Source organism: Sander vitreus, chromosome 2, assembly GCF_031162955.1.
Source record: "Sander vitreus isolate 19-12246 chromosome 2, sanVit1, whole genome shotgun sequence".
Classification (NCBI taxonomy): Eukaryota; Metazoa; Chordata; class Actinopteri; order Perciformes; family Percidae; genus Sander; species Sander vitreus.
The window spans coordinates 9,569,627-9,584,009 of NC_135856.1; the positions used below are offsets into that span (position 1 = coordinate 9,569,627).

General features: G+C 39.8%; 2 protein-coding genes across 2 annotated transcripts; both read right to left on the reverse strand.

The window, feature by feature from the left end:
* gpank1 (G patch domain and ankyrin repeats 1) lies at positions 1–4,147 on the reverse strand. Its single transcript, XM_078276479.1, has 4 exons — positions 3,110–4,147; positions 2,889–3,030; positions 2,724–2,799; positions 1–1,993 (listed from the first exon to the last, which is right to left on the reverse strand). The coding sequence occupies exons 1-4, from the start codon at positions 3,566–3,568 to the stop codon at positions 1,552–1,554; spliced, it is 1,119 nt and encodes a 372-aa protein (XP_078132605.1). The 5' UTR covers positions 3,569–4,147; the 3' UTR covers positions 1–1,551.
* Positions 4,148–5,875: 1,728 nt separating this feature from the next.
* Positions 5,876–12,824, reverse strand: LOC144534513 (uncharacterized). Its single transcript, XM_078276492.1, has 2 exons — positions 12,567–12,824; positions 5,876–11,076 (listed from the first exon to the last, which is right to left on the reverse strand). Exon 2 carries the CDS (start codon positions 10,941–10,943, stop codon positions 7,782–7,784), a length of 3,162 nt encoding a protein of 1,053 aa, XP_078132618.1. The 5' UTR covers positions 10,944–11,076; positions 12,567–12,824; the 3' UTR covers positions 5,876–7,781.
* Positions 12,825–14,383: the final 1,559 nt, after the last annotated feature.

The window sequence follows — 14,383 nt, forward strand, 5'->3', positions numbered from 1 at the left end:
CAATTTTAAAGTGCGTGTTTATGAAATTTAGGGGAAAACTGTGCACTTGTAGGACCACCATACACAACATGTAGAGCATAGAAAGGACCAGTACAACTCAGCAATTATTCAAGCTGTGAAGGGATGGCGTGAATAACTGAGCCACATACCCATACACATGTAATGAATGAATAAAGAGGGTAAAAAAAACATGTTAAAAAGTAACAGGACAACTTTACAAAGCACACCTATGTGCTCAGTGACCAGAACAGTACAACAATCTGTCTAATGCAATGCAATCAATGCAAGTCATCTAGGTGATGACTCAGTTTTATGAGGCTGTACTTCAAGGGTTTCTTTGGGGGAGTGCTGTATGCTGTACAGATTGTCAAGCCCCTTGAGGCAAATTGTGATATTGGTCTCTATAAATAAAATAACTTGTTGTATTGCACTGCATTGCATGTTTTTTCTAATATTGTATTGTCAATCTAATCCATGTAGCAGCAAATCAACATCTCTATGTAACAATTAAAACATTGTTTAATTCCAGACTGTTTGATTAGAGTACAATGTACAGGTTGTTTTGTGGTCAATCAGTGTACAAAGCTTGAAGTTGTGATTTAAAAGATGATACTGACTTCGGTGTTTAGCAGTCTTTGAGCTCTGAGGTCTACAGCTCGGCCACCTGTCGTCTTCAGCCTGGATTTTGGAATAGAAATAGGGGCCCTATCTGAGGTCACATGTGGAGTCAGGGGGTGGGGGTTACAGGGCTTTGAAGTGGCTTGAGCTGTGCTTATTTAAATACAATCCTGAAACATGTCCAACCCTAACACATAAAAGAAAAAAAAGGAGTCCGGTTTTTGAGATATAACAATCTACAGAGCTATTGACTACTTGGCCAAATGTGAGAAAGTTATGTTCCAGCAGAGTGACGATAAGGCAGATATGCACAAGCATATGACGTAACTCACCTGTCACATGGGTGCAGGTGTGTCAAAGTAGGTAAGAAGGTACCTGGAGCTATTCAGAGGAAGAGTTCACTGTTGCAACATTCTATGTTAAAGAAGCATGGACTAAATTAGGAACTTCATTAGCATTACTGCAGTCACTCATGATAAATTACTGATACAACTTTCAATATCAAAACTATTTTTCCTCTTATGCTTTATATTGTATTATTATATCAAACATATCAAAATAGCTGTTTGACATTAGAAACATTTATTTTCCTAGATCATGAACCTCGTGTATTTTTTTTTTTTGAAAGTCTTAGTGGATCAATAGTAAATATGCCATGTTTGGTGACACAGATTAAAACAAAACCATGACAAAGATGAAATACATTTGGTCATTGCACATCTGTGGGCAGCGGCACAAATAATTCCACATACGGACACAGTTTCAGCTTTGAGGTAGAGTCAAGATATTCATATTAATTGGCTTTGTGAGAAAACACCTTCCAGGAGCTTTACAACAGGTACAACTTGTCTTCATAATAGATTGTTTGTTTGAGAGATACTTTGAGATGTGTTTGAGAAAAAGGGCTTGTAGAAAAGTCACAGTAAGCAGGAGTCAAAGATAAAAAGAGGCACGAAAATCTCTTTCCCAGTTCTTATCTTTTAGCTCCTTTCTCCTACTTTCTTCCTTTCTCTGTCCTTTTCCTCCTCTCTCCTCTTTCTCCTTGGATGGTGGTTTTACTGCGTCACGATCCCTGGGTTGGAAGTGAGTAACTTTGGCTCTTTTCATCTGTCCATACCCCAGGCCTTTCTGGTCTCTCTTCAGCACAGTTGGCACTGGCTGTTGAGGCCCCTCTCCCTCTGGCCCTAGTCCTGTCCCTGGTTTCCAGCCGCAACGAACCATCATCTTGTAGCTGTTGCTGGAGGGGGGGAGGCAGTAGTAAGGGGTGGGTGGAGCACGCCGCAGACTGAACAGATGTAGAGTGGAGGAGAGATGTGATGACAGGCTACTGCTGTACTCGCTACAACACACACCGCACCACTGAGGCTGGGGGGCCCTGGGGACAAACACAAGAAGAGACAACATTAGTGAGAGGACAAATATAAAAGGAACAGATTCACAGTTTTTAAAGTCCATCGTAAAACAATAGTCAGGTGCCCATAAGTGCATAACGCTTTCCTCAAAATACAATGTAAAAACTAATACAAAAGTAAGCCCTCTCAATAATCTCTTATGACCCACTAGTGTGGTGCTGTCTATGTCTGCAGAGACCCTGCCCTATGCCTGCATTTTCTCTTTTATTTTGGAGAGTCGGGACTAGGTCAGGACACTTCTGGGTGTCAACAAAGAGCATTTGGGCCCCACGTGGGAGTGTAACACTCCAGCCAATAACATTGTGCTCATTACCAACCGCAGAGAGCACTGCATTTACTCAATATCCGACAATGTGGCACCTTCTTGTGGACGTGTTGATTTGTGCTTAAAAACATAATCGCTGTAAGACAATGAGAAGAGTGTCTTTTATTCCACCGATTACTGCTTTGTTTGGCACTCCCTCTCTTGATTCACTCTCTTACTCGCTTGACCACTGTCACGGTCTCTCTCTTGTATGTATGTTCTTGACTGTAGCAGTACTTTGCTTTATTGTTTATTCCCTTTTTTAATATGCTTATTGTTTACTGTATGCACTTAATACACCAAGGCTAATTCCTTGCCAGTGAAAACTTACACTAATAATAACCCTGATTCTGATTCAGTTTAAACTGTGTACAACAGAGTGTTCAAACCTGCTATCAGATTGTGTGTCTCTCTGTGTACTTCTCCCATAGCTCTCCAACTCCTCCAATATCTCACTGTGGCCCGCTGGGGGAAAGACAGATATGGATGAGTTCAACCTTACTATTCACGCAAACAGAAATTTAGAGTTTCTGATAAGAAAGGCATGGTTATACCTTCCAGCGCCAGGTCTTTGGCATCCCTGCCCTGTGTATCAACCACTCCGACCCAGGCTGCTCCGTGTTGCAGCAGCAGCCTCACCGCAGCTCTTTGTCCCGACCAGCTTGCACACATCATCGCTGTCCAGAAGTAAGTATCCTAGAGGGGAAATTAGCAGGACTTAAAACAAATAAAATATTTCCAAAAATGAAAACACACCAAGAAGTAAGTATTGTACCTGGAAGTTGATGTCGACCCCCTTTGAGAGCAGGTCTTTAACGCCAGAGATGTCACCATCATGGGCACAACGCAGCAACCTGAGCCCCAGGAGCTCCATGGTTCTTTCTGAATTGCTTGTCTGTCTTCTTGGGTTGGCTTCACTTTCACCACTCATCACTCTTTGCACCACAGAATCTGTTTGACCCTGCTGCATCTCTGCAGCCCTGGCTCTCCTCCTCGCTCTTCTACTGGACTCTCTGTTCCTCTGTTTATTCTGATGCTTTCTGCCATTATCTTTCTGGCTAATTGTACTCCTCCTGGATACATCTTGCCCTTCGCCATCTTGTATTAAATGTTCGTAAAACTGCCTGACCTCATTCCCATTAAGTACGTTGCTTGTTTCACAGCTGGATTTTTCGGTTGTTTCAATGCTGAAAAGATCGTGCCCGCTGGCAGGAGTAAAGCCTAATGCAGCCATAAGGAGTGACACTTCAGGTGTGGCAGGTTAAAAGTTTAACCAGTTCACTATTTTTTCAATAAAAATCGGTCTGAATAAGAGACTCCTTGTTTAAAGAAAAGCTACAATGCTCTAGATATGACAGCATACGGTCGACTGGTTATCTGTCTGGTTAATTCTGAAACATAATTTCAACACATTTAACAAAACACAATTTATAGTGCGTCACTTTATCTCTGAAAAATACGATTGACAACCAGCGTTTGTAGCCTTAGCAAAGAAGTTAACGTTAGTTAACATAATTGTGAGCTAACAGAGCTATTATGCTTTAGCTTAGGTTAGCATCAGCATTAACGTTAGCTTGTATACCCATGAACGCTTGTTAATTTCAAATGACCTAAGGCACTAAATTCGGTAACATTACCCAACATTACGTCGCATTAAAACACCCATCCAGATGACGACGTTAACTAGGAACAGAATTTACTAATTTAGTTAATAATACGAAGCTACTTCAAGCTAATGTTACCCTCTCTTCTTTCTCTGTAAACCGAGCATCGAACGTAACGTTGTTAGCTACATGACTACAGGGAGTACTGCCACCTATCGGACTGGATGGACGAATTGTTACTTGAGTCAAAGTACATACTGTATCAGCTAAATATGCACATGTGCAGCTTAATATGCATAAAAATAGTTTTAAAAAACACAGAATACCCATATCTTACTATCAAAGCTTTATGCATATATTGTTGACAGTGGTGGAAGTATTCCAAATCTTCACTTATGTAAAAATAGCAATGACAGTGTATAATAGCTACTACATTAGACAAAGTTCTGCATTCAAAGTCCTACTTAAGTAAAAGACAGTAAGTAGTATCTGCTAAATGTTCTTTAAGTATGAAAAGTTATACTACAGAACAGCACCTGCTAGTTCTATTCAAGTGTGCCAGTAAACCAGGACAATGCGCCAGCTTGGACAATAACAGGACTGAAGCAGCTAAATTGAATTCATCCATCATTATTTTTAATTATTTTACACCTGTGGTTTTCTCATCCATGTAGTCAGATATGTAGCCTGTTATAAAGACCTGTATCAAATCTGTCCAACGCAATGTTATTATATAATACAGATATTTCACTGATACAAGTCAGAAAAGTTTTGTTTTGTTTGTTTTACATTTTACACATTTTGTATATTTTGCACTGTTTTTTGTTTTGCAAATATATAGTAAGAAAATAATATTGGTATCAAATACTTTATGAACTATTAGTATTGTTCAACAGCAGAAGTGTGTGCAAGATTTATGTCCCCACAGCACCCTCATGTGGACGGCCTGTTTTAAATGACTTTTACTGCCTGTGTTCCTGCTCCTTTATTGATTCATGATCAGATTATCTATCATCTGGTTTAGGGCTGCAACTAACGATCATTTTCATTGTCGATTAAGGCCAAGATGACATCCTCAAATATCTTGTTTTGTGCACAACTCAAAGATATTCAGTTTACTGTCACAGAGAAGAATAGAAACAAGAAAATATTCACATTTAAAAAGCTGGAATCAGAGAATTTCGACTTCTTTCTTAAAAAAAAAATCAATAAATCAAATAAAAATAAAATAGTTGGCGATTAATTTAAAAGTTGACAACTAATTGATTAATCTTTGCGGCTCTAATCTGGTTCTTTTTATGTTCACAGACCAAAAAAATCTACATTTTTAAGATTATTATTTTTTGAATTATTTTCCTGTATCTAGTTTTAGATGAATGATATGCCTACTAATTCTTCAATGAGTGTAAAATGTTCTTATATTTTGGGAGAGATCATTTAAAAAGCTCTAATGGCTGCAAAATATTTATCTGCATTCCAAAACTGAAGGGAAAAGCTGTGAGACCACTCCTTTGTTCTATTGTTTTCACTGTGTACATATGTCTACAAGGCTTACATCAACAATATTGATCTCCTAATGAAAATGTACATGTTTGCTGTATTCAATAGCATGTTAATTAGCTTGGGCAACAATGCAACCTTAAGGCTGATACTAATAAAGCTTATTGGATTTAGTCCTGCATCATCATAAAACCGCCCCGAGTGACATCCATCGATAAAAGACCCTTTAGTGTCAATACTCTCAACACAGACACAGCTTTGAGTAACTAACAGCGATAAGACACTTAATAGATATAATTTGTGGGTTTAAATGTTGACAGATTAATTGATCCAATTCCATCTACCTCTGATTGATTCTCACTTGACTGACTCACTGACCAAAGGTGAATAAAGCATGCAACATGTTTACAGATATTGTTCATAAATCTCCATACGTGTGCTAGCAGAGTGAATAATAGTTTTATTTTTATGTCACTTTTTTAAAACACAGCTACACAATGCTTGGTTACAGAGAAGTCTAAACAAAAATATATATAAAAAAGGGTGAAATGATCAAACATAATATCATCAAAACACATAATGTGGTAGAGAGGACAATGAAAGTATTGAAACATGATCTCTGAAATTTGTTTTAGTGTCATTTGAGTGACCATGACTATATTCAGTTTGTAGCCACAGATTTGGGCAAAGCAAACTGTGGAACATAAAAGCTGTGGCAAAGACCTATTTGCATGCCGGTCACTAGTGTTGGTAAGACAGGGTGCTTCAATGAGAAAGTGGTGTATGGAGAGGGTGCATCAGGCACAGGGGTGAGAGGGATGAGCTACAAGGAATATACCCTCATGCAGAGCTTTTGTATTAAGTGTGTATGTAGGGATATAGAAGAAAGTCCAGGTATGAAACTTGCAGAAAACAGCACAGCAGCAACAAACTGTTTGGATGGCAACAGTGAAGACTTGTACTGCACAGATAAATCAGTGGCTTTGCATGTTTTAGCCCACTATCCATTAAGTAAAAGTTTGCCAACAAAAAGCACTGCATTCCCAAGCCATGTTTCCAGAAAATCAAACCCAGCAAACAAGTAATGAAAATCCTAATCCTAAAAGAGAAGGTTGCTGTTAGACAGCCGAGTGTTGAGTCTTGGATATCAGACTGTCCATAAAACTACAATCCAAATGTAAATGTTAAGATGCTGATGTTTTTCTTCACATCAGTTTTTTTTGCTAAAAGCAGTAAAACAAGCTGTTGAGTAAAAGTTGCTTCAGAAACACAAAATGATAATCTCCAATCTATAACACATAATTTACAGAATGGCAAGTAAAATAGAAAGACAAGTACAGTACAATCCAATAACACAGCCCCCCCCCAATACTTTTTTGGTACCAGCCTAAATGTGTGCGTAGCACCAAGTATTGAAAACTTTACTTTACTTTGTTTTTGACAATTTGTCAATTTAAGACATTTAACTTTTGTGTGGCTTTTTAAACAACGGCTCATGTAGAAATACATGTTAATATCCTTTAAAGTAATGTACTGAAGTATAATTTTTGTACTGGTTAATACATGATTCCCAACCATAGCAATACGTAGTCCATGAAACTAGAAAGGTGTACAGTGAATATCTATAGTCTTCTTTATTTTTACCAAAATACAATCACATAACCTTGATGATGATTGATGATTTGACAATTTAGTGTTCTTGCCAGCCTAAATTAGCTTTCAACATATTTTGGTTTCTTATTCTTGAACATATAATGTTGATCGTTGTTAACCCTTGTGTGGTCTTCAATTTCGTCCCCCCGGGATTAAAAAATTATGAAAAACAACACTTTCTCTGACGTTTTTGTCTCTTTTTTCGACAATGTTTTTGATGCTTTTTCCGACGTTTAGCGCTTCTTTTCATTACCATGTATATCCACCACTAACACCAACTTACTACTAGTTTTACACTTATTTTTGAAATTCATGGTCAACAAACCTCATTTATAGGAAATTATACCTAATCATCGAGTTAAAAAAAGCAAAACGTTCAGTGAGGATACGGTTTAGAAACATTCAAAAAATGCCACAAAATTTATTAAAACACCCCAAATTCAATGAAAGTATAGATCCGATCTTTTGTAGTACTTGCAAAGCGCGCTGTATGGAATCATCCATCCATGTTATTTTGGGGTAATTACAATTAGGTAGTTAAAAGAAACCCATATTTCTGATACAGACATTTTGAAAGCGAGTCAAATTTGACCCAAAGACAACACAAGGGTTAAACAATTCTTACTGCTACCAACCCCTGCAAACATGCAAAACCACTGGCACAATCATTCAAAAGCAACAACCGAAGCTTCACTGGAGCTCTGTTACTACAGTATCTAACGAGTGGTATTTACTGATGTGTCTGTTTCTGTCCCCAGTCTGTGTGAATGTCTGACCACAGTGGGGGCAGGAGTACGGCCTCTCCCCTGTGTGGATCCTCATGTGTACGTTCAGTTTGTCTTTGCTAATGAAGCGTTTGTTGCAGCAGGTGCATGCGTACGGTTTATCCCCCGTGTGATAGCGCTGGTGCATCTTCAGCTCTGTCATGCGACCGTAAGTCCTGCCACACTCAGGACATTCGTAGCTGGGCCTCACCTCCATGTGCTGCCTGCTGTGCAGCCGCAGCCCGCTGGATGACCTGAAGCTCTTGCTGCACTGCGAACACTGGAAAGGTTTTTCTCCGGTGTGGATGTGGATGTGTAACTTGAGGCTGGCAGCCGAAGGGAAGCCATTGCCGCAGATGGAGCAGAGGTGAGGTCTCTCCCCCGTGTGGATGCTCAGGTGCTTCTCCATCTTGTTCTTGTTCAGGAAAGTCCTGCCGCAGATGGGGCAGTTCATCGGCTGCTCTCCATCGTGTACGCTCATGTGGTCGGTCAGCTCAATCAATCTAGAGAAAGCAGAATCACACCGAGTGCACGAGTACGGCCTCTCCCTCTTGAATTTCCGGTGTTTGAGGCAGTGTTGCTCTAGATCTTCCTTCTCCTCGAAGGTCTCGATACAACAGGTGCACTGGTACGGCCTTTCTTCTGTATGAGTCCGCAGGTGATACTTCAAAGCCGTTAACTGTAGAAAGACGCTGTCACAGTGTGGACATCTGGATTCCCGTCTTTCGTGGACCATTATGTGCCTCTTGTAGTGAGACAGCTTAATGAAGCGTTTGCAGCACAGAGAACAATAATACTGTTCATCTTGGTGGCCTTGTTCATGCTTCTTCAGCGCATACTCAACCTTAAACTTCTTCTCACAGATGCTGCAGGCATAAGACTTTTCATGAACTCCCATGTGCGTCTCCAGTTCTTCTGGACTACTGAAGGTTTCGTCACATTTCGGACAAGTCCCACTGTTTTCTTTCGCATGAATCTCCAGGTGTTTGTTGAGGTCTTCTGGGAAAGCAAAATCCTTCTGACAATCAGGGCATGTGTAACACTCTCCGTTTGTTGCTTTGCGATGGGTCACTATGTGCCTTTTCAAATGATACAACCGACCAAAGACTTTGCCGCAATCGCCGCAGGCGAGGCTTCGAGGGCTGGACTGGACCTTCTTGTGTAATTTAAGGTGACTCACAAGTGCAGCCTTCTCCTTGAACTGTTTATCACATGCAAGACATGTCAGGCCTTCAACCGCATGAGTCTTCTTGTGTGCTTTCAGTTCCAGCCAGCTCCCTAAACTTTTCCCACATGTGGAGCAGATGTACTTGCCCAAGTCGTGCTGCTTCCTCACGTGTCGGGTCATGTGGTAGGACTGGCTGAAGGTCTTAGCGCAGACCGGGCAGCTGAACGGTTTCTCCTTTGTGTGCGTCCTCATGTGTCTGGCGAGTTTGTTTGACCCTCTGAAGCGCCTGTCAATACAGATAGGACAGAAATGGCCTCTTTTTTTTGTCTTTGAGGTAACTTTTTCCCCCCGACTGCCTCCATCTTGAGATTTACCTTCATCAGTGTCCTTATCTTCAACCTTAACATTAACTTCAGATTCTTTATCCTGAGAATCACCATCAGAGTCTGCACAATTCTCAGAAACATTATCATTGCTATAGTCACTCTCATGATTATCCTGGTTACACGATTTGATTATTTCTTGGTTTTTCACTCCATCACTTTGCTGAGAACTCTGTCCCTCTATCTGGGTGGACTGGTCTTTGCGGTGTGACATGACATGACTACAAAATGCATCATTGTTAGGGAATTCCTCATGACATTTGGGACATGACAGAACTATTGGCGCGTGCGTCCTCTTGTGACTTTGCAGCTCGGCAGAGCTCCCTAAACTGATCCCACATGTGGAGCAGATGTGCTGGCCGGCCCCGTGCTGGTTCCTCATGTGTCGGGTCATGTGGTAGGACTGGCTAAAGGTAAAAGCGCAGACTGGGCAGCTGAACGGTTTCTCCTTTGTGTGCGTCCTCATGTGTCTGGCGAGCTTGTTTGCGTCTCTGAAGCGCCTGTCCGTACAGATGGGACAGTAGGGGCCTCTTAGTTTAGACGGTGGAAGGACAAAGTCTTCATCATCACCGTCATCGTCATCAACACCATCACTAGCTTTGTCGCAGTCTTCCTCTTTCATCCTCTGTGATGATGATGATGATGACACGGTTCCGTTATCATCATTACCTGCTTTATCGCTGCCTTCATCCCAAGCCCGATCAGTCTCATCAGCACTCTTACACTCATCTTCTTCATTTCCACTATAATATAGCTTGTCGTTGCTGTAATAGTAGTTATCTTTGCATCTAGATGATCTTGTTTGGATTTTAGTCGAGCGTGGTTTTGCTTTCATTTTCGGCCTTATCTCCCCACGCCGAGGTCGCCCTCTTTTGCGCTTTGTTTGAACAGGAGGGTCTAAATCGTCTCCGATGTCCACACTGACCTCATGAAAGCCAAACAGTTCAGATTCATTTAAAGCAGATTCAAGCTCTTTACCGATAGCCAATGCCTTGTCCAAGGTCAGAGTTTCCCGCTCCAACAGCAGCCTCTCTCTGAGTTGTGGGTAGCTGGTGTTCTCAATCAGCTGATCCAGGATAAGTTTGTCTTGAAGGTTTCCATAGCGGCAAGGCTCCAGCAGTTCCTCTAACGCGGACACGAACAGATCTACAGTCTCTCCAGGCATCTGGGCCCTCTGATGAAATTTAAGGCGGTACATCTGAGAGGTGGGATCAGAGTTGAAGTAGACCGTCAGAGCTGGGATGGCCGCTGCGTAAGTGGTTTCACTCTGGAACAGTGTTGTGAAGATACGCTGGCCCTCTAGACCAAGGCAGTTCTGTAGGAGCATACACTTAGTGGAGTCGACGAGCTCGTTTTCACCGAGCGCTTCAACGTAGTGTTCAAAAGCTTTGAGCCACTTATGCCAAAACATGGTGGGTTCACCAGGGACAGGTAAGAACGGTGGAGGTGGGGACATGATTATCAGTAGTGGCTCTGGAAGTGGTTCCAAGTCCTGTTTCGCCATCTCCTCATCTACTTCTACAGTTACTTCAGCCATTGTTAATGTTCAGTGTGCGTTTTTTTCACTTTGTTTTTTTTTCTTCTTCAGCGTCACTGAATTAAGATGCCAACCTCTTTGGTCTGTGTTCAGGCTCCTGATGTTTCATCCCACTCAGGTCAGTCTACGAAAACTGTGAAAGCAAAAAAACACAAGTTAGTTTCAGGTTCAGTTCCTTTCTATGTGCACGTGCATATAGAAAGCATGTGAAATATACACTCAGTTCCCAGTGTATTAGGTCCATTTAGCTAAAAATAATAAGATAAGATAGACTTTATTAATCCCACACTGGGAAAATGTCCTTGTTACAGCAGCTCAACAAAACAAAAACACACACACATCAGAATAAGACAAATACACATTGAATAGACATAGGAAAATTATACAAAAAGAAAAATAGAATACAGTCTGATACAACATTTCTGCAATAAATTCTGCCTTCATGAAGGTTACAATGTTCAGTTTATGTTAAAACAGTTTATATTACTTCTTCCCAGCTCCACTTAATTTGGTATGCAGAAAAATGTAGGAATTCCCCTTCTACCATGGTTTCCCCCATTTAGGTTACTGCATGTTAAACATACAACTAATCACTAACGGCTGTTTTATTACATGCAAAGATGTCAATCAAATCCAAAATATTAAGAAACCTATCTTGCGCTTGAGTTTACATAGATACATACATAGAAGAGCTTTGCATCTCTTTTGTGTAAAGACAATTTAGAATTTTAGCTGCTTTAGTTACTGCTTTCTAAGTGGGCTAAAGTTTTGGAACCACCGTTATAAACTGCATTTAAACTCCATTAACTGACACCATTAATAACATTATGATTTCATTACCAATAAACAAAGTTCCTACATCTCAAACGAGTGTGAAATATTTGATTACAGAATCAAAATCATGTCCAAATTTACCTTTGACATTTTGCATTACAAATTTCAGTGGTGTAAAGTAACTAAGTACTTATGTACAATTTCAAGGTAACGTTCCTTGTACTTTACTTGAGTATTAGTTGAAAATTGAAATACTCAAGTAAAGTACAAGTACCTCACAATTGTAACGTTACTTAAGTAAATGTACTGTACTTTCCACCACTGCTTATTTGGTTTGTTTGTGTGTGTGTGTGTGTGTGTGTGTGTGTGTGTGTGTGTGTGTGTGTGTGAGAGAGATTAGGACCTCACTCCATGAAGCCAACATGTTGACTGAGAATACTTAGCTAATAGGAACACTAATTTTTAAGAGATTACTGGTTTAGCATGACGTTAGTGGCTGGGCCCCACTGGGGGCCTCCAAGGGGCCCATGTGCTATGTTTGTATCACAGTGGGTGCCTTTTTTCTGGGCCCGTCCCTGCCAACTAAAATAAAACTACCATAAACTGCAATAATATCATTGCTAACTCCCGATGTGCCTACAAGCTACTCCACACACAGTCATGCATTAATGTGTCAACCGTCGTATTTTGCTACATTAACGGGGCAATTTGAGACACAGCCGTCCCGTATTCTACAACGTCACGGGGACAGTGGCTGGATATATCGATACAGCACACAGCTACCGAAGAAAGAATGAGTATTGAGATGAGTATTAAGCAATAATCGAGTAGGAGGAGACGAAAACTCACCAAACCAAACTAGGTCACAAGTCACGACGTGTGCAGACAGACGGGCAGAAAGACAGCGGTGTAACGGCTACTCCAGCTCAGAGCTACGTAGTGTGAAAACAGCCGCCATTATCTGAAGATGCAGCTCAATGCGGCGCTAACCTTTTAATTGGTGATTATTAATATTACGATATTATACCAAATCATTAATAAAAGCAAAGCATAAAGTGAAAAATATGTCCACCATGCTAGTCCTTCTTCCGGACACCACAACCGTTTCCCGGGGTCTGTTTCACCATCCCACAGCGCCCCATGGTGGCCGGGAGACACACGGCCCACATGACAACAGTGGCAATGTCACAATATCAATGTAGTCCAGTACAAGTAAAAGTCAAAATTAAAAAAGTACAATGACAGGAGTATTAACAGCAAAATGTACCATTATACAGGCATACTTGAGTCTGTTAGTATTATTACTGAACCAATAACATATGAGCAACATGATGCTGTAATTGGTCATGGTCGACTAATTCTAACTACTTTAAACACAGTTTAGGCTATTTTACTGTATAAATATGTATCATGTTTTAAAGGCTCATAGTTTAAAAAAAGTACAAAGTACAACAAAGAAGCAGCTGTCATTACTCCAAAGTAATGAAGTAATAAGTTCCAAATAGTAGAGTAAAAGTAGCATATACAACTGAAATACTCAAGTAAAGTACAAGCACCTCAACATTGTAAGTACAGTACTTAAGTAAATGTACTTAGTGACATTCCACCACTGGTTATATTACTTCATATTAATTATTACTAACAGTGGTGGGACAAGTATTCAGAACTTTTCCTTAAGTAAAAGCAATAATACAATGTTAAAGTACTTTGTAACCATAGACTGTTAATATTATAAATAAAATAAGATAAATATCTTGGTTTCTTCTTAGAGGAAAGTTTGTCCTTCAAGCAGCATATAGAGTGTCTAACAAAAAAACTTAGAGTAAAGTTGGGTTTCTATTATAGAAACAAAGGCTGTTTCTCTTTTAGTGCGAGAAAAACACTTATACAAGCAACATTTCTGTCAATGCTGGATTATGGTGATATTTTATACATGCATGCAAATCAATCTTCTCTGAAAATGCTGGACTCAGTATACCATGCAGCATCACTGTAGCTTGTACGAGAGTGTTGGTTGGCCTTCTTTGCACAATTGCAGGTTGGAGCATTGGTATATTTTTCTTTTTAAGGCCATACTGTGTAAACTGCCTCCTTACTTATGTTCTCTCGTGACTCCTAAAGTCACTACCAGGAAATGTAATCTTCGATCATATGGGCAAATCATGTATGACATTCCCTGAACGCGAACTGTCTTCGGTGAAAGTGCCTTGAAAGTTTTTGCACCCTCATCCTGGTATAAATTGCAGAATCATCTTAAATTAGACTACCTACCAACAATGACACAGTTTAAAATTAGGATAAAGGACTATTTGAGTACTAAATGCACATGTGCTGTTACTGAGCGCTGCTGGTGATTATGTTGAGATGATGTTAAATTGCCAACTGTCTTTTTCTGTTTTATGTTGTCTGTTTTTTTACTGTATATTTTAAATATGTAACTATTATACTGCTGTCTTGGCCAGAACTCCCTTGAAAAAGAGATTCTGAATCTCAATGGGATTATTTCCTGGTAAAATAAAAAAAAATAAAAAATAAAAATAAAAAATAAAAATATATATATATATATAAAAAAATATATATATTTATATATTTTTATTTTATTATAATTTTTTTTATATATAAAAAAAATGTATATATATATATATATATATATATAAATATTTACA

Coding starts and splice junctions, on each gene's coding strand:
- LOC144534513 (XM_078276492.1), bottom strand. CDS start 10,943: ATGGCTGAAGTAACTGTAGAAGTAGATGAGGAGATGGCGAAACAGGAC.
- gpank1 (XM_078276479.1), bottom strand. CDS start 3,568: ATGGCTGCATTAGGCTTTACTCCTGCCAGCGGGCACGATCTTTTCAGC. Junction 2,800..2,888: donor CAAAGACCTGGCGCTGGAAG/GTATAACCATGC, acceptor TCTTTCCCCCAG/CGGGCCACAGTGAGATATTG. Junction 1,994..2,723: donor GACACACAATCTGATAGCAG/GTTTGAACACTC, acceptor GTTTGTCCCCAG/GGCCCCCCAGCCTCAGTGGT.